General features: G+C 43.2%; 1 protein-coding gene across 1 annotated transcript; it reads right to left on the bottom strand.

Moving 5' to 3' along the window:
* Nucleotides 1-11,102: 11,102 nt before the first annotated feature.
* On the bottom strand, nt 11,103-23,007 carry LOC310952392 (LON peptidase N-terminal domain and RING finger protein 2-like). The gene is made up of 12 exons (XM_083921001.1): nt 21,684-23,007; nt 18,408-18,526; nt 17,703-17,825; nt 17,412-17,567; nt 16,920-17,145; nt 16,107-16,206; nt 15,804-15,918; nt 14,928-15,049; nt 14,297-14,483; nt 14,032-14,166; nt 13,371-13,520; nt 11,103-13,020 (listed from the first exon to the last, which is right to left on the bottom strand). The coding sequence occupies exons 1-12, from the start codon at nt 22,432-22,434 to the stop codon at nt 12,862-12,864; spliced, it is 2,343 nt and encodes a 780-aa protein (XP_083777127.1). The 5' UTR covers nt 22,435-23,007; the 3' UTR covers nt 11,103-12,861.
* Between the last annotated feature and the right edge of the window lie 522 nt (nt 23,008-23,529).

Raw genomic sequence — 23,529 nt, 5'->3', positions numbered from 1 at the left:
TGCTGCTACATACCGACCAAGTGCCGGAGCCCTGCCTCTCTGCCTGTGTGTGTGTGTGTGTGTGTGTGTGTGTGTGTGTGTGTGTCTCTCTCTCTCTCTCTCTCTCTCTCTCTCTCTCTCTCTCTCTCTCTCTCTCTCTCTCTCTCTCTCTCTCTCTCTCTCTCTCTCTCTCTCTCTCTCTCTCTCTCTCTCTCTCTCTCTCTCTCTCTCTCTCTCTCTCTCTCTCTCTCTCCGCCCTCTATCCCTCACAGTCCGTCCACATGTCTCTCTCTCTCTCTCTCTCTCTCTCTCTCTCTCTCTCTCTCTCTTTCTTTCTGTGTGTGGAGGTCTCTCTGCCTCTATTCTCCGTATTCTCCGCCCTCTATCCTTCACAGTCAGCCCACATGTCTCTCTCTCTCTCTCTCTATCTCTCTCTCTATCCCTCGCCCTCTCTCTCTCTCTCTCTCTCTCTCTCTCTCTCTCAAACAGAGGCAGTCCAAGACTTTTCGGGGCCCTGAACAGAATTTCATTGGCCCCTCACATCCAAAGAGGGAACTATGACGCTACGCTAACATTTACCCTGTAAAATGCACTTATTTAAAAATGTAAATTTCTTTATTAATGGTAAATCCTCATTAGGTAAAAGGTTAAATCATGGAGTCTTGCATCTATTTTTAGATGTTTTGCAATCATTTGGCATCTCTCTGCGCTCGTCTTGCATCTCTGTAGTCATTTTGTGTGGATTTTTTGTGTGGATAGGCCCGTACAGTAATCCATCCATGGCCAGTCCATCTCCATACTTGGTCTGTACGGTAACTTGTTCTGCGACTCACAAGCCAATTTGTCCCCATGGACTGAGCTACTGTAGTTGTGTGTTGACGTAATAGTCTACCTTTGTAGCCACTATAGCTGAACAAAAATAATGGACGCAGGGTAGCCATCGTTAGGAAGCCATGAGCCAGGAGTTTATTATTATCTCTATTCTGATAGGTCGTTGTGTAGCCCCGACCTGAAGCAATTTTCTTACTCTAAATGGGACCTACATTTTAAAAATGAACACCATGCTGTCTTGAATAAGACTTTAAACTAACGATTGAGACCATAAACTCCTTAGTAACATGTTTATTAAATTGAGAAGCAGGCTCATTTTCTCAGTGACTTCTATACAACCACACTTCTTATTGGAGCCAGTGGAGTCACCCTCTGCTGGACATGAGAGGGAATGCAGGTTTAAGAAACTTCAGCATTGTCCATTATTTACATGCCTGGATGCTAATCTACTAAAGAGTTACGAGCAAGTGACTGAGCCACAAAATATATAGAAATGCCAGTTAGTTTCAGGTAATGATATGGCAGAGAGCAGAAATGCCTTTTTTTTTGGCTCATGCCGAGACTGAAGAGCGTCTGTCTCTATCCCTACACTGCTCAGCGGCTCAGGAGCAAGTCGTCCACTGATGGCAGGGTTGATGGTTTGATCCCCGGCTCCTCCCAAGTGTCCTTGGGCAAGACACCGGACCCCAAATTGCTCCCAATGGCTGTGTGTGTGTGTGTGTGTGTGTGTGTGTGTGTGTGTGTGTGTGTGTGTGTGTGTGTGTGTGTGTGTGTGTGTGTGTGTGTGTGTGTGTGTGTGTGTGTGTGTGTGTGTGTGTGTGTGTGTGTGTATTAATAAGAATAATAATTTAATAATTGCAGTGCATTTACCGTCCTGTAACATCTGTGGATGTTACAGAAAATACTAAATATTATAGGAAACAAGCACATTAAATATTAAAGTATTCAGCTATATAATATCTGTCTAAATTGCTTGATTAATTGTAGGCGTAAAGTGTGTAGTGTAAGTTGTAAAATGAAGGAAAATGTGAGTTAAATAGTAATATTAATATTGACAGGACAGCATGAGGGACTAGACCTCCTTTCACAGCACGCATTTTAAATCCCATCGAGTGTCTCAGTAAGCCGTCCATGCCAGTGCGCCGTCCATGCGTAGTACCAGGGCCGTGGAAGAAGCTCACCTAAAAGGAATGCAGTTGTTTTTCAATGCTGTCAATAAAACCTGTGCTTTTCCTGCTTTGACATGTCTAAGTAACTGAAAAAGCTCCGTAGACAGATGTTGATGACACGGCACAGAGCAGAAAATGCGTGACATAGGTAAACAAACATAAAAGTGTTTTAATTGTTGTGAAATATTCTAATGATGTAATCAACCCCTGTAAGGGCGCCAGTGGAAGTCTGGCCTGGGCACCAAAGTGTCCACAAGTGCCCCTGACTACATGGAGACCACAAGATTGTTCAGATTGAGCAGCTTGTGTTTCCTGCGTCAGATGTCGACTGGAGATTGTTGAAGGTCGAGACAACATCACAATAGTTGCAGAAAAGGCAAAATGTCTCTAACCTCTTACATCCAGCATGAACCCAGCCTTCAGGAAGAAACACACAGGAACTCAATTTAAGACTAACAGTGACAAATGAATTAACAAGTCTAGGGCTGAACTGTAAATATGTACCTGATGACTATCTCCCCACGTCTCTTCCTCTTTCTCTCGGCTTCTGTTTGTATCCCCTCCTCCGTCTCTACATCAGATAGATACAGGGGCAATTAGAGCATGTGAAATGGAAACAGTGATAAATATTTCAGTGCTGCTGTCACTGCTCTTCTGTTCTGTTTGGAGGGTTTGATATCCAGACAGGCTGCATTATATCCCCCTGCCATCGCTCTTACATTACCCGTCAGCTGCACTCGCTGATTTTGGTTTGCATGCACTTATAAAAACACACTTACACTATAGAACACATGCTGATACTTTTACATTTTGTGGTATGACTCGACTGTATTCGCTCTATTTATGGTTTTCCATTGGCAAAGTTGTGCTTTTCTTGTAATGGTACCTTTTTTTGGTACCCGCCTCGGTCGAGGTTCCAAGCGAGCTGAGCCGATACTGGAAGGGGGAGTCAAACCACCGCAGATCACCGATTGGTCTGAAAGAATCGTCACTTGTTCCACACGTAACGTCCCGCACAAACCTGCCGTTTTTAAACAGCCAAGTGAGCTGCTAACAATGGCCGTAGTTTGGCATACAACTGACAAAGTGCAGACATTGCTTTGCTTGGTTGACGATGAAAGGGAAAGGATTCAGCGAGTGTCGCGTTGAAAATGACTTCACAGCACATCGAAACACATTTCTGCAACGGCGATCGGTTGCAGAATCGAAAAGCGAAAAGTACTGGTACTGAAGAAACACGGCTTTGATGTTTTTTTCCAGTTGTTCAGGAGATTTCTTCTCCTACATCCCCGCCCTGTACTCTTCAATTTTGCTCTCCGTTCGTCTTCTTGTGCTCTAACTTCAATGCTTTCTATTTTCTTTTCCACAGGAATGCATGCTCCTTTCTAACACAGTTTTACTATTGCCTGTTAATGATGTTGGTTATCCAGATGTTAAAGCTTTATTCCACTGCCTCACTCACTTTAATTCCACTATCCTCAAATGCCAAAAAATGAGCATCTGTTGGCACACATGAAACAGAAACCGCAGGACTTCAGAGTCATTAAAGTGGGACAGAGCAGGACATGCAGGCACTGATTTTCGGCGTCAGACCTACTTTTCAAACAGTAAGGCCTAATAACAAGCAAGCGAAAAGCAATCGAAAAGCAGTCCCTGTTCACAGATTTTACAAACTCAACAACAGCGTATAACAACAAAATAGGAAAGAACATAATAAAATGCAAAAGCGTGGAACAAAGAGGATATGAAGACATCAGATTTCATGAATTGCTTTATATAACTTTATATAGCAGCTAATCTGACACACATTCTTGTCCTTTATGTTAAATCTCCCAGGAACAGATTGCTGTATTATGTCATGTTAGGGGTGTGAAAAAAAGTGACACTTCAAGGATGTCAGGTTGTATGGACATCTTAATTACCGAGTTTATTCTACACCTTGAGAGTGAATTCCTAGCGGCTCCACGCAGCGAATTGTAACTCACACTGAAGAGTTCAATCAAATGACCATGACATCACCCGACTGCTGTTCACAGCATCTTTCTACTCATTGTTTTAGTTTTGTGGTCTGCAGTTTTTGACTGGTTTTGTGCACTCTCACCGCTCTCTGGTGTCACTTTGGGCCGCAGCTGGTAGCTGTTTTCAGTTTAAAAAAAACCTGTAAAAACCCACATATGCTACCTGCTCAGAACCAAACCAGCAGACGGGCCACGTTATGGTGAACATGGCAGAACATTTAGAGCCAGATATTTCCCTCGGGAGTCGGTGGAGTTCAAAACCAGATCTTGAATAAGAGTGAATATGAGATGAAAACAAGAATCCAAATAAATGATAATGTTGCTCCATATCTGCAGGATGGCTAAATGTTTGCTAACAAGTTTTCAACTTAAAGTGTAATTCCGGCATAAAATCCTCCCGTGGTCTTTTTCAGCACTTACATACATCAACTAAGCCATTGAGACAGTTTTTTCATGTATAAACTATTTATTAACAGCAGGACGTGGCTAACAGTGATTAGCTCAGGGCAGTAAGGTGAAGGCAATAAAGCGGCTTTTTTAACCACTAATGCTGCTCAAAATAAAACCAAACCTCTGCAGCAGCATGAGAAAAGTTCCTACACATAAAATGTAGCACCAACAATGTAGTTAGTGAACCCGGAGAGCGTCTTCTCATATTTGCTGAAACTGTCACTCTATCCTGACTATACGAGAGAGATAGTTTGTGAACGAATCACGCACCTCTGCCTCCACCTGCGGCTGCCAATGGCTTTTGATTCCACTGTGCCTGAAGGACAACAACCAATCAGAGCCGGGGAGTCTCTGACGCGGTGTCAATTAACTCTGATCAAACTGTGAAGTTAGGCAGTGCATATCAAATATGAATCAAGATTATGTTATTGTATTGCTTGATTGTTTTCAGAAATAAATTTTAGTTCATTGTTTAACTGTAAAATGAGAATGTTTGTCCGGGCGGTGCTGGATTTGGGCTCGACTTGGTCTCAAACTTTCTGATTTTACAAGTAAACAATACACTGAATATTCTTTCTGAGAACACTTTATGTGAGAAATATGGAAAACAGTGACATAATCTTTGACATAAAAAAGCATTTTTGATCAGCACTTTCACAGTCTGATGGTAGAGACTAGCTCTGCTCTCATTGGTTGTTTTCCTTTGCGTGGTGGAATCTGGCAGATGCCATTAGTAGCACCATCAGTCTGTCACGTAATGTCAGGATATAGCGACAGCCTCAACAAATACGAGGGGGAAAAAGTTACTGCATGTTGAAAACAGCTGACCTAACCTTTGTTTTCGATGTACAATTAACAGTCAATCAGAAACAAGTGGCATAACATTTCATAGTGGTAATTTATAACCATCATACAACCATTTTAGCATTATCATTTGATCCAAAGCAGAGACATCCGTAACTTCTGTGTCAAGTCAGCCAGTATATGATTCATGAATGACAATGTGACAAAGTTAAAAATAGTAGTGTGTGGAGGACGCTGAATGGATTATGTGGGTGGTAAATTAGGACAAATTGCTAACAATGCAAGCAATCTGGCTGAACCTGAAATGAGCAACAATGGCAATTAGCAACAATCTCTGTGCCAAACACACCCTCGTCCACAGGTCCGCACCTTAGACCGGGCATCCTCAATCCTGCTCCTGCAGGGCCGCTGCCCTGCGTGTTTTAGGTTCCTCCCTGCTGAAACACACCTGAGTCTGATGATTACCAAACGTGTGACAAGCTTCAGCTGCTCATTATCAAGTAGATAACGAGCAGAGCATTAAACTCAGGTGTGTTGGGAGAAACCTAAAACATGCAGGGCAGCGGCGCTCCAGGAGCAGGATTGGAGATGCCTGCCTTAGACGTCTGCTTGGTCAAGTGTCTGGGGTCATATCCCATTTTGAGATACTTGTCTCCAACATTTCTGATGCAATTTTTCACTGGATCTACTTTTTTACCAAATAAATAACTCAACTAAAAACTGTTGACAGTAAATATTAACCTGTGAAAATACTCCCTACTGTCCTCAGAGAAACACTTCACCTCTTCTTGTGTATTGTTTTTATTATTAGTTGTGGAAAAAGAATGAATCCTCTTGTCTGCTTCCTCTTTCCCTTTTGACTCCATGGTGTGTGTTCAAGTGTGTGTGTGGTGTTCTGTGTTTGGGCAAACACTGTCTGTTTGTATTAGATATGCAATTGCTTCCTCTTTTATACTTCCCTCTGTACGGAGGACGCTGTGTGTGTGTGTGTGTGTGTGTGTGTGTGTGTGTGTGTGTGTGTGTGTGTGTGTGTGTGTGTGTGTGTGTGTGTGTGTGTGTGTGTGTGTGTGTGTGTGTGTGTGTGTGTGTGTGTGTGTGTGTGTGTGTGTGTGTGTGTGCGTGTGTGTGTGTGTGTGCGTGTGTGCGTGTGTGTGTGTCCCAGCTAAAAGAAGAAGGTGAGTAAGAGCTACGTCAGGATGTTGAGGAGGTATTTGGTGAAGCTGGAACACCAGGTCTGTCAACACATCCCACTTATTAAAACCAGCATTAAGATGAACCAGTTCAACCTCAACAGCCTCTGCCCTGATGCCCTTGTGCAAGCCACGTAATCGTTTTCACCACTGGTACAGCTTGCCAGCTTGCCAGCGGGTGTGTCACTGTATGGACGTAAAGCAGGGCGTTGCTCGAAAACAGCGCTCGGTCAACGTTCCCTGGACCAGCAGTGGAAGACGAGCTTCAAATGATAGTATATTTGCCAGTCAGAAGCTCTTAACATGTGTTCTTCTGCTGCTTTGAAGAAACTTGCTCCAGGTGTGTTTTGGACCAATTGAAGAAGTCGCTGGTCACCACAACGACTTCAAGACTCTCGATTACAGGACAGCAAGTTGTGTGGTGGGAACACTAGCTACAGCAATCTGACAAGAGTGAATGTAGTGTGAACGCTACATCCACACGACTACATTTTCATTCTTAAATGGTGCTTAAAGACTAGAAAGGTGGTCCAGTGTGAATGATTTTATGGCATCTAGCAGTGAGTTTTCAGATTGCAACCAAATGAAATCAAGTGCAGAAACGTGAATGGCCCTATCTAGAGTCTAGAAGAAGAAGAATTACTTTATTTATCCCCCAACTTTTTTCACTTTTATTATTAATCATGTGACACACACAGGCCCGAAATACACACATGCACAGACAGGACTTATACATGTAATTAAGGAGAGTGCCAGTGACCGGCGTCCCGAGCAGTTGGGGGTTCGGTGCCTTGCTCAACAGCACCGAGGCAGTGCCCAGGAGATGAACTGGCACCTCTCCAGCCACCAGTCCACGTTCCATACATAGTCCACACAGGGACTTGAACCAGTGACCCTACAGTTCCCAGCCAAGTCACCTATGGACTGAGCTACTGCCGCCCCAAAGAGCAAGTGTTTGGTTTTCCATTCTGGGCAACTGTAAAAACATGGCGGTGCAACATGGTGGACTCTGTGGAAGAGATCCCCCTCTATAGATACACGGCTCATTCTAAGGTGACGAATACACAACCATTCCTATTTTCAAGTGATAATACACCAAAGAGAACATACTTACATTTCTGTCAATAGATCCCCCACAAACTGGACCTTGTGACTAAAAATAATATAAGAAGAACCAATCCAAGAGATACCAGCCCTAAAAAGAATGCATCAGTTTATTAGAGTGAGCACAGCACCAGACTAAGCGTCAACTAGCTGTGCATGTCAGTGGTTATTGCAGAACTGTCCTTCCATACAGACAGGATTTCTACCTGCTGGCAGCAGAGCCAACACTCATCTCACTAGCACAAAAATCTAAAATTAGACGTGGTGGTCTGAGTGTGTATCACTGCAAAAGGGAGAACGTTCCAAATTCATATCGTTCCCTACGAGTCCTGCATGTTCTGGATGATAGTTTGAGTGTCAGGTTCCTAGGTGGATCATTTTATCTGTCAGTGTCAAATATTGTTCATGTTTTTTTTTTTACATCATTTTTGCATTGCTGTCGAGAAGTTCAGCCATCCGTGAGGAACTCGGAGTAGAGCCGCTGCTCCTTTGTGTTGAAAGGAGCCAGTTGAGGTGGTTCGGGCATCTAGTAAGGATGCCCCCTGGGCGCCTCCCTAGGGAGGTGTTCCAGGCACGTCCAGCTGGGAGGAGGCCTCGGGGAAGACCCAGGACCAGGTGGAGAGATTAGATCTCCACACTGGCCTGGGAACGCCTCAGGATCCCCCAGTTAGAGCTGGTTAATGTGGCCCGGGAAAGGGAAGTTTGGGGTGCCCTGCTAAAGCTGCTGCCCACTGCGACCCGACCCCGGATAAGAGGTTGAAGATGAGATGAGATGAGATGTTGAGAATGCTAAGAAATTCAGATAATAATGTTGTGAGGATGCTATTAGGATGTTGATTAGAGTTTACATTATGTAATCGAGAACCCGTAACAAAATTAGAATTGCCTCCGAGCTTATCAGCTCCTTACATCAATGTCGGCATGCTTTTTTCTGACAGCTGCAAAACAATGATGCCGGGCTCATGTGTCTACACCGGTGGAAACTTGCAACGAGAAGGAGTCATAGTGGAGAGGAAGGATCGGTCCAAAGCGTGGTGTTATAATAACATTATAGATTTTCTTTGAAAAAACTGAAAATCTATATAAACAAGAAAACTGAACAAATCTTCTCCCATTTCATCTACACAGTGTTCAGACTCAGAGATAACAGAACAGTTGCGTTGATGCTGAAAACCTATTTTTCCACAAAGAAAATGGATCAGGAATCAATTAGGGAATCACTCCGATGAGCAGAATTGATACCGGCATTGGTGTATATGCACAGCAGTGGTGTCTGTATCTGCTGGATGTTGTAAATAAAGGTGCATTTTGACTCCAAAAACATCTAAAATGACAATTAGCATAATGTACTTTGAAGCAGGATTTGCTATCTATAGGGGATGTCTGCCTCTCAGTCTGTCTTCTGTCTCTTCTGTCAGTATGAACCCTGTATGAACTCAGTGCCCCCGCAATTCATCTCACCCACTAACAAACGCTGCCTCTATGTGGCCGACAGGTGCTACTGCGTCCTACAGCCGAGCAGAGTGAAGAGGAGGAATGTGAAAAACAGACCCATCCTAAATTCAGTTTGCCCAGCAACAGTCACACTGTGATCGCTGTGCAGAAGCTGAGATCAAGATGCTTATTGTCTACAGACTACAGGAGCTGATTCAGACACCAGCCGAGTAAAACAAGAACCTCATTAGTTTTCCATTTTTCCTCCCTGTTCACTGACATGTTTCAGTTTTTAAAGGACAGGGGTAAAGCGTTGGTGCATCTCGACAGTCCATGTCAGACCCAGGCCCCCCTTTTTCTCCATTCTTAGACCAGAAATGATCGAACCACGTTAGTATGTGAAATACCTGCATCTGACCACCATATTCACACATGCACATGCAGTGCAGTTCTCATTATGCTCCTAAATTGTCCAACACCATATCAGCCATAATAAATAATAGAAAGCCCATCTTGAACAGATTTCAGACAGGAACGTTTATTTCAGTTGTGTAATCAAATAAATAGAATGTGAGGTTTATCCAAACCAAGATCCCACGCTTTATTCCCTAAACATTTTTTGCTAATCTGGCCTTCATTAGGGTGGGATACCGGGTGTGCTTAATCATTTCTTTATATAACATCCAAGGAGTCATGTTCATTCATTATTTATTCATCTTCAACCGCTTGTCCCTGTCAGGGTCGCAGGGGGGGCTGGAGCCAATCCCAGCTGACATTGGGCGTGAGGCGGGGTCCACCCTGGACAGGAAGCCAGTCTATCGCAGACACATAGAGACGAACAGAGACAACCATTCACAGCTACGGTTAAATTTAAGAGTCATCAATCAACCTAACACGGGCATGTCTTTGGACCGTGGGAGGAAACCATGTCACTTCACCGTATATAGCTTTGACCCTGTCTACTTTGTATTAAAGTATTGTACAGTGGAGAAAAGTTGTGTGATGAGTTTGATTTGGATTTGACTGGGATTGAAGCTTATCTTAAAGTCTCTGCGGTGGCTGTCCTGTTATTGGTTTATAAAGCTTTTAACGGCCTTGGTCCTATAAATATCAGATTAACTTTAAACCTATGAACCTTCTCCCTCAATTCTTCTGATCGTGGCCTTTTATTTATCCCTAAAGTCACAACAAAACCCCACAATGAGGCAACCTTCTATCACTGCAGCAGAGCAGGTTGATATTTAACACCTTAAACCTTACTAATGCATTTATGTTGGTATAAACTAAGCTACAGTTTTGTTCCCAGAGGTGTCAAACATGAACACATCTCAAGTTAATATAGGTGAGAATCAAGTCCATTTGAAATTCCTTTTTATCTATTTAGTTTGCACAATGAAATCAGTTAAAAGACAGTGGTCATGAAAGGTTGCGTTTTAGTACCAACATGTAAACGGTTGCAGCTTGCTTACACCTTTGGCCTCTGCTGGTCTGCTGCGTTCTAACAGGTTTCAAAGTTTTGCACGTCAACAGTGTTTCTAAGACAAAGTTTAACTTTTCATTACCTAGAGAAATGCAAGTCCTTTGGAGTCATCTGGGTGAAGTCTAGGTCAGGACTCAAGTCATGAATACCAAGTCACCATTGAGTCTTATATCAGTGTTAATGAAGCAAGTCTCAAGTCCTCAAATGTGCCACTGACAGATGGGGGACTGGAGTCAAGCCGTGTGACATTTCCTCTGGTGTTTCATCATTGATTCGATTTATGGTGTTTAACTATATCCCTTATTTAGTTTTATCTAATTGGGCCATTGATTATCATTTATTGCTTTGTGTGTGGGTGGAAGGTTACTTTGGAACGTGCAACACAAATGGTCTAATCGATTTAACGGTTCTGCTGCTCAACCAGTCAAACTTATAATAAAAAAAACTGATTACAAGATAGGAAATAGCTTCGTAACTGCCCCTCCAAAACACTTCCAAGGTCCCTTTGAGCAAATCCCATTCTCTTTTACAATTGTGAGCAGAGGATGTTGCTGCTGTATGTGACGTTTATCCAAAGAAAATAAACCAGTGTTCGGTCTATTCTGTCTACAATATAAAACAAAAACAACACGTAGAAACAGGACAGAGTGTGTTTTTCTTTATTTGCAATAAAAAATAGGTATAAGATCTCCCTTTACAAATATACCAGGGAGTTGTAGCACGTTGTGAGCCGCGCCCCCTGTACGGAGAGCAAAGAGACTGCAGAGGAATCAGACATTTGGAAGGACAGAAGTATACAGAGAAAACAGTGCATTCAAATGCACGCCGAGAACGCAATCACAACCACGGATGTCATATAAAAACAACTTAACCAGCTTCAAAGTTAAGCAGTATGTGACAGTTCAATCCAATTTAAGCATTCAACATTTCTTTCAACATTCATTCTTCCTTTTAAAATACACTGTCACATTTTATTGTAAAAGGTCGGGTTTATATTCAGTGTTAATCACCAAAACAAATGAAACTAAATGGACATTTGGGTTACGGGTCATCACTTCAGTATGCAATTTTTAAAATACTAGGGGTGCGGTTTGCAGTCCTGCCAACAGTTTAGAGCAGCTGTTGGTGATGCTATGCGCCAACAGACGCGTCATTGCACCGGCAAGAAAGAAGGAACCGCAAGTCCCAAAGTATTTGATGAGAAAAAGGAACATTGTTGTACATATTTTTCAGGCCTCACGGATATAAGATGTTCTGTTCTGGTAAGAAACAGTTAATATAAACACAACTTAAAGTGCTGTAATCGCATGACAGCGTGCATGTAAATGTACTGAGAGAGAGAGAGAATGAGATAGAAGGAGAGAAAGGGTTAAATGTTCCTTAAATAAAACATTAAAAAAGGCCTCAGAGTTACATTGATATACAGAAATCACCCACCGTAAAGATTTCACCATACACACACATTTAAGGGCATAGCAGAGAAAGAAACAAACAAACAAAAAAAACAATGTAAATATACAATCGACCCCTATAACTAAGTCCCAGAGATATGCTACAACAGGACATACAGTTCTAGATCAACTGTATCTGAGAGGATGAGTTTGCATCTGCATTTTTTTATAAATGCAACTGGAACTTATTTTTAAATCCTATTTGAAAACCAGTGGAGCAGTTGCACTTGTTCCTACACAGTGCAGTAGTGTGGTTTTAAGAGTTAATGGGCATTATCGAGATCCTATGTCAATGCAACGACTCTGACGGTATCCTTTACGCTCTGTCAGACAGTCTGAGGTACATGCCCACCACCCTGTGAGGCAGCAGATAGAAAGCTCCAGGGTTTGTTTTTTTTTTTTTGCACGAGTTTTGGCTCATTCAGGAAGATTTAGAGTGAAGCAGCTGTTGCTGCACATACAGAAATCTGACCTCATGTGCACCTCGCCTAACGGATTCTGTAAATGCAGTGAGAAGAGAACAGAAGAGAAACATCCACATACTTCAGCCAGACCAGTACATTCACTATAACGTTCTTTAGCTTCGTATTTCAGAAGGTGAGTTTTTGTTGTGACTGTACCTGTTCACACTTGTGGATGTGTAAAATCTTGCTGAGTCAATGTAGGAAAAAAGAACTCCTCTTGAACCTGATCCTTTCCACTCACACTGGTTTTGTTCCTTCATAAATCAGGCAGATGATCTAAATGGAAGTGAAGCGGTTTGACCTGGCTGATTTTTTTACCTCGGCCTCAACAGAGAACAAGAGGTGAGAGGTCACTGAATAGGTAAACAAATGTGTAAATGAGTGAATTAATTAAAAAATAAACAAATGAATTGCTGAACTGCATAGAAGCCCGAGCAGTTATGGTCCTATCTCCCCCCCCCACCCCTTCCCAAGTGCGGCTGGGCAATCACCGCGGCCTCTTGCGTGTGACGAAGATGAGGACCCTACGGATGGCGATGAGGCGGTCCTTGAGGGAGGTCATTGCCAAGATGGTGAGCTGGGCTCGATTCTCCAATGGAAGGACAGCGAGCAGCCACCAGCACCAGGCGGGACCACTGGAACTGGCCTGCAGGAGAGAAACAACAATACACAGTTGATTTTTGTGGCTATTTTACGACTCACAGTGCTTCCGAAAGGATGCGTGTCCTCTACCAATCTTTGTAGAGCATCTTCAGTAAACATATTCTGATTTCAGTGGCTTTAGAGACTTTTTTCCTGTTAAACAACAGTCTTGGCTACTTACTTATCTAATCACACTAAAATGTAAACACGGACTTTTAAATGAATTGCCTTCCTTTAGAATCTTATACAACATAATCTAGATCAATGCAATCAGTGTTGTTGCGTGTGTGTTGTTTAAATCTGTAGTGCTGGTGGTTAAAGCAGTGAAACTATGCTCTGCAGGTGTTTGCATACCTGTGGGTCGGGGTCTTTGCTGGGAAGGTGTCCGAAGTGACTGAGAATCTGGCTCTTCATGTTGTCTTTCAGGGAGGTGAACCAGTTGTTGGCCTGCTCGTACACAGAGTCGTGCAGCTTCAGAAGCTCCACCAGCGGCTCCCCTTCCACCTGATTGGACAGAGAATATCATCAGTTTTTTTTTAATAACATTGACAGAGGTTACATCACTTCCCAGTTACAAAAACCTCCACCTGACTGACAGTCCTCTTACTTCATTTCAGAAGAAAGAGGACAGTTCCCCTCTTTGAAAGACTGCATTTTTCCAGTCCTCAGCTATCACAGAGTGACTTGGGGCAAAAACTACTTCTGTTCTGTTCTGAGTTCTACTTTGTGTGACATTTGATCACTCACTCTAACAGACCACACACACACACACACACACACACACACACACACACACACACACACACACACACACACACACACACACACACACACACACACACACACACACACACACACACACACACACACACACACACACACACACACACACACACACACACACACACACACACACACACACACACACACACACACACACACACACACACACACACACACACACACACACACACACACACACACACACACACACACACACACCCTCTCAGCCCACCTTCTTGTCTTCCAGGTACTCTATCTTGGCAGTGTTGTAGCCGTCTCTCTGGCCGTGGCTGAGGACCTTGAACCGCGACACGCCGATGGTGTCGACCACTGAACGACCATCGGGAAAGAACTTCACATCTCGAACCTGAAAGACAGTTTATCTTGTATTAACACTGGTAAAATGCCTGCTATTTGACTGCATGCAGCAGAGTACTACCACCCTGATTGTATTGGATCGTCCCTACTGTATACCAACTCTAGAGACACACACTCACCTCCAGCATGCAGCCGTAGTCGGCAAAACCTTTGAGCTCATCAGCTATGCACATGCCAAACTGCTTGGTGCCCGTCTCCATGGAGCGGCGGATCATGAGGCGGTAGCGTGGCTCAAACACGTGCAGCGGGCAGGGGATGGTGGGGAAGGCCATGGTGCACACAAAGACGGGAACTTCCTGGTTTAAACTACAGGAGACACAGTGAAGAGGTTGTTGAGATTGTGGCGTTGGAAGTTTTAGAAATGGAAAATCATTTTAAGGTTATTCAAGATCACTTCATTTTATGTGGAACAAGCTTACAAAGAGGACAGAATTAAGTGTAAAACGAAAAGGCCAACATTATATACCGAACATTGTACTGCTTAATTGATGTCATTATTGTCATTTTCAAATCTTAAGCAATTTTAGATGTTTTTGTTAAATAGAAGTAGAATACAAACAAAACAGCATAACTGCTTTTGTAAATAACAAGACCAATCCACATTAGCTGAGATGTTTTTCTGTAAAGCTGTATAGATTTCACTATAACAATTAAAAACCTGTTATATGTCCCGTGACTAGTGTATTCATGTATATATAGCAATTACACAATTCAATTGTTTAAGTGTTTGCACGTGTATGTTAAACTGACTTGGAAAGCTCCTTCATTTCCTCTTCATGGATTTTCTTCCTTTCTGCCAGCTCGTTTCCTAGGTAACGCTGCAATACTTCCTCCATCAGCAGGGTCTTGTTGTAGCCCCTGGTGGCCAGATACTGCAATGACAACACAAACACCATTTGAGTACCCTAATTATTATTAAATACTAGCATTATACTAGTATCATTAAAACAGTCCAAAAGCCCTACAATGTCCTTTCACCTGCCCAGGGACTACAGGTAGAAAATAGCTTGTCTGGTATAAAGTCAGACAAAGATTCTCGTTGAACTAAGATTTGACTACCCTTCTACTTGGTGCCAAAGTCTGGTCAACCAACTCGTATAACCATATCTGTGCATCTGGAAATAGTAGTCAAAGTCTTAGTACGGTCATTAAACTGCCTTAACAGAAGAAGAACTTAGCATTTGTCTCCTTGATGTCCGTCTCTCCCTGATTTCACACATTATCAACTGGCACAAACAGGATTCTGACCTGTAATTTTCTTGTTATACTACTTAAATTCCACCTATCACACGGCATGTTTTTCATACATACCCCTAAACACTATACAGACTCAATACAGTAAACTAAGATACTACATTTTAAATTATATACCTGATAACAGCACAATCTCACATTTAAGAACCTTGAACCAGAGGGCTCAAGTATTTCTGACAAAAAAATGACTTTTGCAATTAATAGACCATACAAACTGATGTCAATTAACTTTGTTGACATATTAGATAAACAATAAAGTGATTAAGCACTACTACAAACATCACAAAAGTCCAGGACTCTAATGATGAAGTGGTAAAACCTTATACTGAACAGGTGTATTAGCATATTTCATCATAGAAAATGTGTGTGTACCTCAGACAGATTCTCCTTGCACAGAGGGCAGTTGGAGTTGTGGTCCAGACAGCGCTCCAGACATTTGAGGCAGAAGGTGTGTCCGCACGGAGTGGCCACCGGCTCATAGAACAACCTGGAGAACGGACAAGAGGACAAATAAAATGTTACACGTGCAAACAGTACACACAGAGGTTCTGCAACGGTCTAATCTCAACATTTCCAGATTTTCTAGGACATGTGAGAACCCTGCTATACTGTGTGTGCATGCAGTGAGTGCGTGTGTGTGTGTTTTTGCTGGAACATTGGACCGTGTGCAGTCACCTCATGCAGAGCGAGCACTCCATGTCTCCGCTGTCCAACAGCTCAGCGGGAAACGTCCTCCCTCCACACACTGCGGCTGTTTTCGGGCTGCTCTTCTCGTCTGTGCAAAAACATCACAACATCATCACATTTTTTCCTCTGGCTGCAAGAGTAGAGCTTAACTGCTTCAGTCCAGAGGAGCAGACTGCAGGATGACAAAGCATTTCTGTTTGAGCCCAATCCAGGATCAGTGTATCTCCATTAACTTAATAACACAATAGTTACTCGGTTAAGGAAGTAATGACTTGTACTTTCCATCTTTTAGTGTGTTTAACAATTTTGTTGCATTCACTGGGTCATTACTAAATACTGTTGGAACTAAAACGTAAAAGACAATGATTCACTGGATTTCCCCCTTTGTTTGCTTATGCACATGCTACTTCTGATACTGACATTTTCCACGTTACTCAAAAGCAACACTGAAAAACGTGATATTAATGTGCTCACTGAAACTGGACCAGCTATGGCTTATTGTACTAATGGGAACAAAACAATAATTGAGATGATAAATAAAACAACTTATTAGTCAATGTATTAATTCTATCATCCAATCGTATTTATTTATTTTTTAAACAGACTTCAAGTGAAAGTTGCTTCCAATCACTGACACAAAGGAAAGCAAGATATTTAGAATTTATGTAGGGACAAACATAGGGTTCAATATAAAGTACTATTCAGTGATCACTGATCTGGTAATTTCATCACTGAGTCACTGAGTCATCAGCTCACAGTGAATGGTCTTATTTTCGGAATATAACTCTCAGATTTTCCTACCAGGTCGGAGCAGTTTGGAGGGAGGGTTGAAGACTGCCGAGTGGCCCGCTCCGCTGTGTTTCCTCTTGAGGCCACCAGGGGGTGCTGGCAGTGCAGCGAGAACTCCGGCCAGGCTCTTGGTGCTGCCTTCCTCTAAAGTATGCTCAGATTGACCGGGAGACGGAGCAGAGAGTCTGGAGGATGAGTCGTCCGCTGAGGAGCTTTTAGTCACACTGAAGTCTGAGTCCTGGACACAAAGACGCACACACAGACAGATCAGTGAACATGTCAGAGCCGGACCATTATGAGGAAAGGATGCACTCAACAATTACAATAAATGTCTCTATGAATTGTGTGACATTAAATAATAAAGAAATATATACATTTCAATATCAAAGAACAATCTTCTTAATGTTTGAGTGTTCCTCAAATCATTAAGATAACATGTCCTTTCTCACAGATGATTCCATTGGTCGCAGTGGGTGGAGTGTGATAGTTAGTGTAACTAGTTACCTGTGAGGAGGAGCCGGTTTTCTGTGCAAGCGGCCTCAAGGACCTGAGCAAGGCTGGGGGTTTGATGAGGCGGGTGGTCATGCCCCCCTGCAGTGGGTGCAGCGGTGTCGGCATGTCCTCATTCGCAAACACAGACGAAAACACCTTGCTAAGGACCTGCAGGAGGAAACCAGACAAGGCGACTGATTAATCTTCACAAACCCTCCTCATTGTGCATGTTGTTGTTGTCGTTACGCCCACAGATGAATAAATACGGAGTTTTCTACAAGTCTAATTCAAAGCGTCTCTTACCTTCTGAGCCTCCAGTTTGACTTTAGTCCAATCGGGCTTTAGCGCCACACACATAAAGTATTCCTGCAAAGCCTCATCGTTCCGGCCTGCTTCGCTCAACGCTGTGGCCTTTAGATAGTGAGCCTGAAAGAAACGAATGTGCGAAAGTGTGACTAATGCGTTCCTCTACATGCAAAAACAAAAAGACCCTCAATGGCGCCGTCTGTTCTCGTCAACAGGTGTTTTTATGGGCTGTACCGTACGAATAGCATCTGCAGTGTTATCATAAACATCACCCTTAAACCAAATGTCCGTTTTGCAACAGGTTTTAAAATCTACAGTAGGTTTGAAAACACATTACCCCCTCGCATCACTAATAGCTTTAGCACAAACTCAACAAACAGTTCATATTTAGACTGGGGGTCACATGACAATAGAAGATATTTTATTTAAAAATTAAATATTTCACATTCTGTCTGTCTGTCTGTCTGTCTGTGTCCAACTATAAGTCTAATTCAAAAATATGTGGAAACTGACCGTTATTTGTAGCACAGACATTATGTACGTACTTTTTTTTATTTTATTTACACCATGATCAACATCCTTATCCTTTTCCTTATGCCACTTTTCTCTGTTCACTTTATTTTAGTGATGTATAAAGTATATTCTATGCTTCTAAACACAAGATCCTAATGAAAATGAGATTTAAAAAGAGTATTTGCTCACCTTTGCCCAAAGAGGTTTTATACTACAGAGGCTGTTGGCGTCCTGCACGGCCTGGCTGAAGTTCCTCATTTTCATGTGCAACTCAGCCCGTTGACATAGCAGTCTGCCTGAAGAGGGCACTGTAGACCACAGGGGAAACACACACACACACACAGAGAGACACACACACCATCAGGTCAGTGGATAGGTCTACAGGGGGGTGGACAGGTTTTTCTAGGTCTGTCAGAAGTAGGGCAACAACGTTACATGTGTCTAGAGACCTAATAGATGGGTAAGGGTGCTACGTAACCAATCATGATAAGAACTTATGAAAGCTGTTCTTTCAGTGGAAATTTACCATTCAGGTTGTGTTACACCACAGTCCCTGTATGGTCAGGGTTGTGTGCCACATTAGATGACACACTTTGGTAATCATTACACAAACCCATACTTATGCGCCCGATTTGCCCTTTTTTATAAAATCCTGACCTCATCATTAATTTCTTTATTAAAGACCAAGAAGTTCCAGTCTGATGAGAGCATTAGTTCAACCATGTTTGACTGCATATGATTAGGTACATTATTGATATTGTTTGTATTTAATACACAGATTTGTGGAAGACTATTCAAATTTGCACAAGGCTGCAAAGAAGCAGACCCACAAATTGAACTGACCATTGACTTTGGCGCTTTGTGGGTGGAACTTTGGATCCTGCACCCTTTGGCAAGTTATTTGAGAAACTATTTTCCAAAAGCTGTACCTCCTCTCATCTTCTCAAAAACTGAACAGAAGAGGAAGAAGCTGTCTGAGCTACATCAGCCGAGACTCAAACAAAAAGTGTGCCTTTTTGTGGGACTGTAAGAACAAACACTTGCAACTATATTCCTGGACAATAGGTGCTTCTATCATTTTTATCAAAGTCGGAATCAACATGTTCCCGTTTATTTTTTAGAAGGGGGGGGGGGCTATACACATGCATTATGTACTGAAAGATGTCAAAGCGAGGGGGCGGCCTCACAGCAATTGGGGGTTGCCCAGGAGGCAGTGGCCCATTTATTGTTATTTTATGAGTATTAGCTGGCATCCTGTTACATTATTGACAAGGAGCAATTGAAGCCTCTTTTGACTCAGAAAGCAAGACTAAAATAAAAGGACTTAAATGGCTTCCTGCAATATTTTCTGTCTGTAAATCCACAGCAGGTAGTGCAGATTAGGGAATAGAATTGAAAAGATTGTATTGATGCCAATGCAGTGTCGATTCTGCTGATTGGTCCAATTTTTTATAAATCCTTTTGATTAAATTTTCAGCGTGGAAAAAAGCAGGCCTATGCAGGTTGCCAGCATCAATGAAAGTGCCATTATCTCCGAGTGAACACTGTATAGAATATTTCTACAGCTTTCTTTCTTTTTTTTAATTTGATTTTCAGGTTTTTCAAAGAATCATCTGCTGAGCCTGCCTGTGTGGTGCAACACCACTTTGGACCTTTTCTCCTTCTTCAACACGACTTATTTGTTGCAAGCTTCCTGCAACTGTCAGAAAAACATGCCGGCATTGATAAAATGAAATCTATTCTCAACTGGAATCGGTTTATGATTCCCATCCCTAAGGCAGATGCTGCGTTATTTGAATCTCTTGGTTGCTCTTTAAACGTATACGTGTCCTTCTGTGGTTTGCTGGATTGCACCACAGTGCAGTGGGAACACGTTCAGGTGATATAATTATGGGCAACAGTAGGAATGGGAAATAGTCAGACATAGAGTTATGACTTATGTTAATAAATAGTAATCTAATACAGGATAAAGATGTTATCTATCAGCTCCACATAAAGGATTACTTTGATCAAGGAAAAGTACGTCACTGGGACTCTGCTGCCTCTTTTTACTGTAATAGACTTTGCATGGGCAACGAGGCAAAAATAACACCAGCAATGTTTGTTTACCCTCGATAGCAGGGCATTGCTCAATTCTGTCCCTGGAGTCTCAGCCAGGTACACTGTGATGGGAAGGCTGACTCACTGACTCAGCATTGGCTAAACTGTGATGGAAAGAGGAATGCATTTCTTTAAGACGGATATGGTGGATGACCGACATCCTCACTTTTTCTCACGAGAGACGCACAAGATCGAGTGGGAGATACCGTGGGAGCAGTCACAAGAGAGGCCGCTGAATATCTAATTGTTTTTCCACCACATTGTGTCAGTCCTGCCTGTGCTTGTCTGTTTACTCCCTAATGAGCAGGTTTGTTTAATTTTGTTTTTCATTATTTGAATCACTATATCGTCAGAAAATACTGCAACGCCTCCCCCAGCAGCACCCATGGTTCACTCTCTTACACAAACAGTCTGTCGTATCCCTTTCACTGTGTAAATGCAGTGCATAAGACACGTGGCACGGATAACCAACAAGAGGGGGGGGGTGGTTTGATAACAGCTGTACATTACGACACCATAAGGTCTCCTGCTGCATTTGTTGGGGAAACATTGATTGGCAGTGACAGGGCTGTGAAGGCACTCTGTCCTCCTGTCACCCAGAGAGTCCTTCACGAGACAGAAGGCATGAGTCAATATTGATCCTGGGAGAGGAATATCTGAAAACAAGCCAGGCGTGCTCAAAAATGACTGGAATATCATGAAATCCTCTCCAGTCAGCTCTTGTAACAGCACCTGGTTTTATGATCATTGAGCTATTAAATGAACATAGGGAATTGATTTTTGATGTGACTCGCAGTTGGAAAGATGTCAGTTTTAAATATCTGCAGATTCAAACTGTAGCCTGCAACATGAGACCCTCTGTTAGTTATCCAACATATCATACACTAGCAGCTTACAAAACACCCAAAGTGGGAGGGGGAAGGGGGGGTCAGGCTTAAGTCCGCAGCAGTCAGCTAAGGAATATATAATGCAGCATGCAGGAACTGTGCACATCAATGCAATATCCTGTGGATATAATAGGGAGCACCTGGCTATTATGAGCAGAATGCCAAACACACACCCTTCCTAATGCGTATCTACTACAGCACTGCAGAATAGAAATAGAAAGCACGGCATGTAGTGTCATTGGAAAGCAGATCAGTATGTGTGCTGCTTAGGTAACGAATCCCGTGCGTCATTAAACGTCTGACCTCGGTGCAGTCTAGTTAGGTAGGAGCAGCGCCCCCCATCGGTGACACAGGGAACCTACACTGAAAAGAAGTAGGTCACCTGTGCTGAATACTTTAGTTTCGATGACAAAGTCTCACATTTAAACACGGCAAAAGAAATGCGAAATATGTGTGTTGGTAGTCTGTGCCATCTTACCTAGATCCACTGCTGCGTTGTACTTCTCCAAAGCCTCCGAGAGGCTCTGGTTTTTCCACAACACCTCGCCGTCGCTCCACAGTTTCCTAGCCTTGCTCTCAGTTGCGAACAGTTTATCCAGCAGGCCACTGAGAACAACGTCTAGTCTGCGGCCGTGAGGCAGTCCATCTTTTTTGTTCAGCTGCTGTTTGCACTGCACGCACTCTTTGACAGAGTCGTCTTCCAGGCAGCGTTTGCAGAAAGTGTGCCCGCAATCCACGGTGGTGGGCTCGTGGAGCAAACACTTGCAGAGGCGACATGAAAACAAGTCCAGTGCTTCATCGTCCACACACTCCCCATCACTTTCACCCCCAGCATCCCCGCTGCTGCTGCTGCTACCGTGCCCGTTTAGCGTCCCGGGGATGCCCAGCTCTTTCTCACGGAGAGTCCGGGCGATGGTTTCCACCAAGATGGGAAGCTCCTCCGTGTGCAGATTGCCTAGGGTAGCGGCTGTGCAGTACGAGTCCAGCGCCTCGGATATCCTCCCTGCTCGGGCTAGAGAGTCAGCCTTCCTCAGACATAACCCCCTGTCCGGTTGCTGGAGGTCTGCGAGCTGAGAGCTGTAGATCTCCGCGGCCAGGCTGTAGTCGCCAGCCCGGTTGGCCTCATCTGCCACCTCCAGCATTTCGGGGAAGATCCCCGCAGCACCGGGGTTGGAGAGCGGGTGGACGAACAGCTCGCCCTGGTGTTGAGACCGCACTCCCGTCTCCATCTTCCAACGGGGGAAATCAGATACTTAGATGTCGAAGAAGTACGTTGGGACTCATTGTGAGTCATACGACTTTAACCTCGATAAAACAGGACGCCGGTGTAACATTGTTGCTCCGTATCAAAGTCCCACAAACAGTCAACTAAGGCCTTTCCACCGATACAACCAGCATTGGATGCGGGTTCCCTGTAAACAGTCGGCGTTATTTAAAACGCTTACCGCCTGCCTACCCTCTCTCTCTCTCTCTCTATCTCTCTTTCGCCCACTTTAACAGCACTAATGTGGGTCTGATAAACGCCTCTCCGCTACAAAGTTTCCAGATACTGTTGTTTTATTTAAGAGCGGACAGTGTTTCCGTTTAGCCGAGAGGCGGTTGGGTAAAGTCCTCCGCGCTCGCCAACTAAGAAGCTTATTTTACACTTGCTAACCCGGTCTTCAAACTCCACCAACTCTCCTCAACACGATGTCTCGGAAAGCTCTTGTAAGTCACAAAGAATCCGGGAGTCATGTCCTCTTCTTAAAATAAAAACAACCTATCGGAAATACCGGACAAAAACAAAGCAGTCGGTGGTGTACTCCATCTTCTAGCCAGCTAGCTTCGGCAGCTACAAAAAATAAGGTAGTTGCTCCTGGGAGATTTCACGCACTACTATTGGTGGAGGCAAGCGCAGGGGCGTCACGTGATGCGCGAGGCGGTCTCCCATTGGTCCGCTAAGTGGCTCACTTATGTAACGCAAAAATATATTGTATAACCCCTCACACAGGCAACTGTTACAGGAAAAAAGGTTATTTTTATTATTTTTAATGGGGCCCCTGTTCAACATATTGTGACTATTTTTGTCATTGCTAATTTATGTTAACATTTTTAAAAATTATTTTCTATATATATTGTTTAGCCATATGTTTTATATCTATTATTTGCACACTGGTCTTATTTGTATGATAATCTATTTTTCTTTGCTGGTTTTCAGCTTGTTTTCTTAATCTGAAATAAGGATTTTGTAAATGAAAATAACTGTAAAGGTAGGTCGGTGTGAGCTTCACCCAAACAAACCCACATGTTATCACAATAACATGCCTTCAGGTGAACTCGCAGAG

The sequence above is a fragment of the Echiichthys vipera genome (assembly GCF_963691815.1).
Source record: "Echiichthys vipera genome assembly, chromosome: 10".
NCBI classification, from domain to species: domain Eukaryota; kingdom Metazoa; phylum Chordata; class Actinopteri; order Perciformes; family Trachinidae; genus Echiichthys; species Echiichthys vipera.
The sequence above is the reverse complement of the archived record's forward strand: the minus strand, read 5'-3'. Positions and strand labels throughout refer to the sequence as shown.

Bases quoted from the DNA above. Each gene is read 5' to 3' on its own strand.
- LOC310952392 (XM_083921001.1), bottom strand. From the start codon at position 22,434: ATGGAGACGGGAGTGCGGTCTCAACACCAGGGCGAGCTGTTCGTCCAC. The intron at 15,050-15,803 runs GTACACACACAT...TTGTCATTGCAG, and splicing joins GCAAGGAGAATCTGTCTGAG to TATCTGGCCACCAGGGGCTA. The intron at 14,484-14,927 runs GTCAGTTTAACA...TGTCTCCTGTAG, and splicing joins GAAATGAAGGAGCTTTCCAA to TTTAAACCAGGAAGTTCCCG.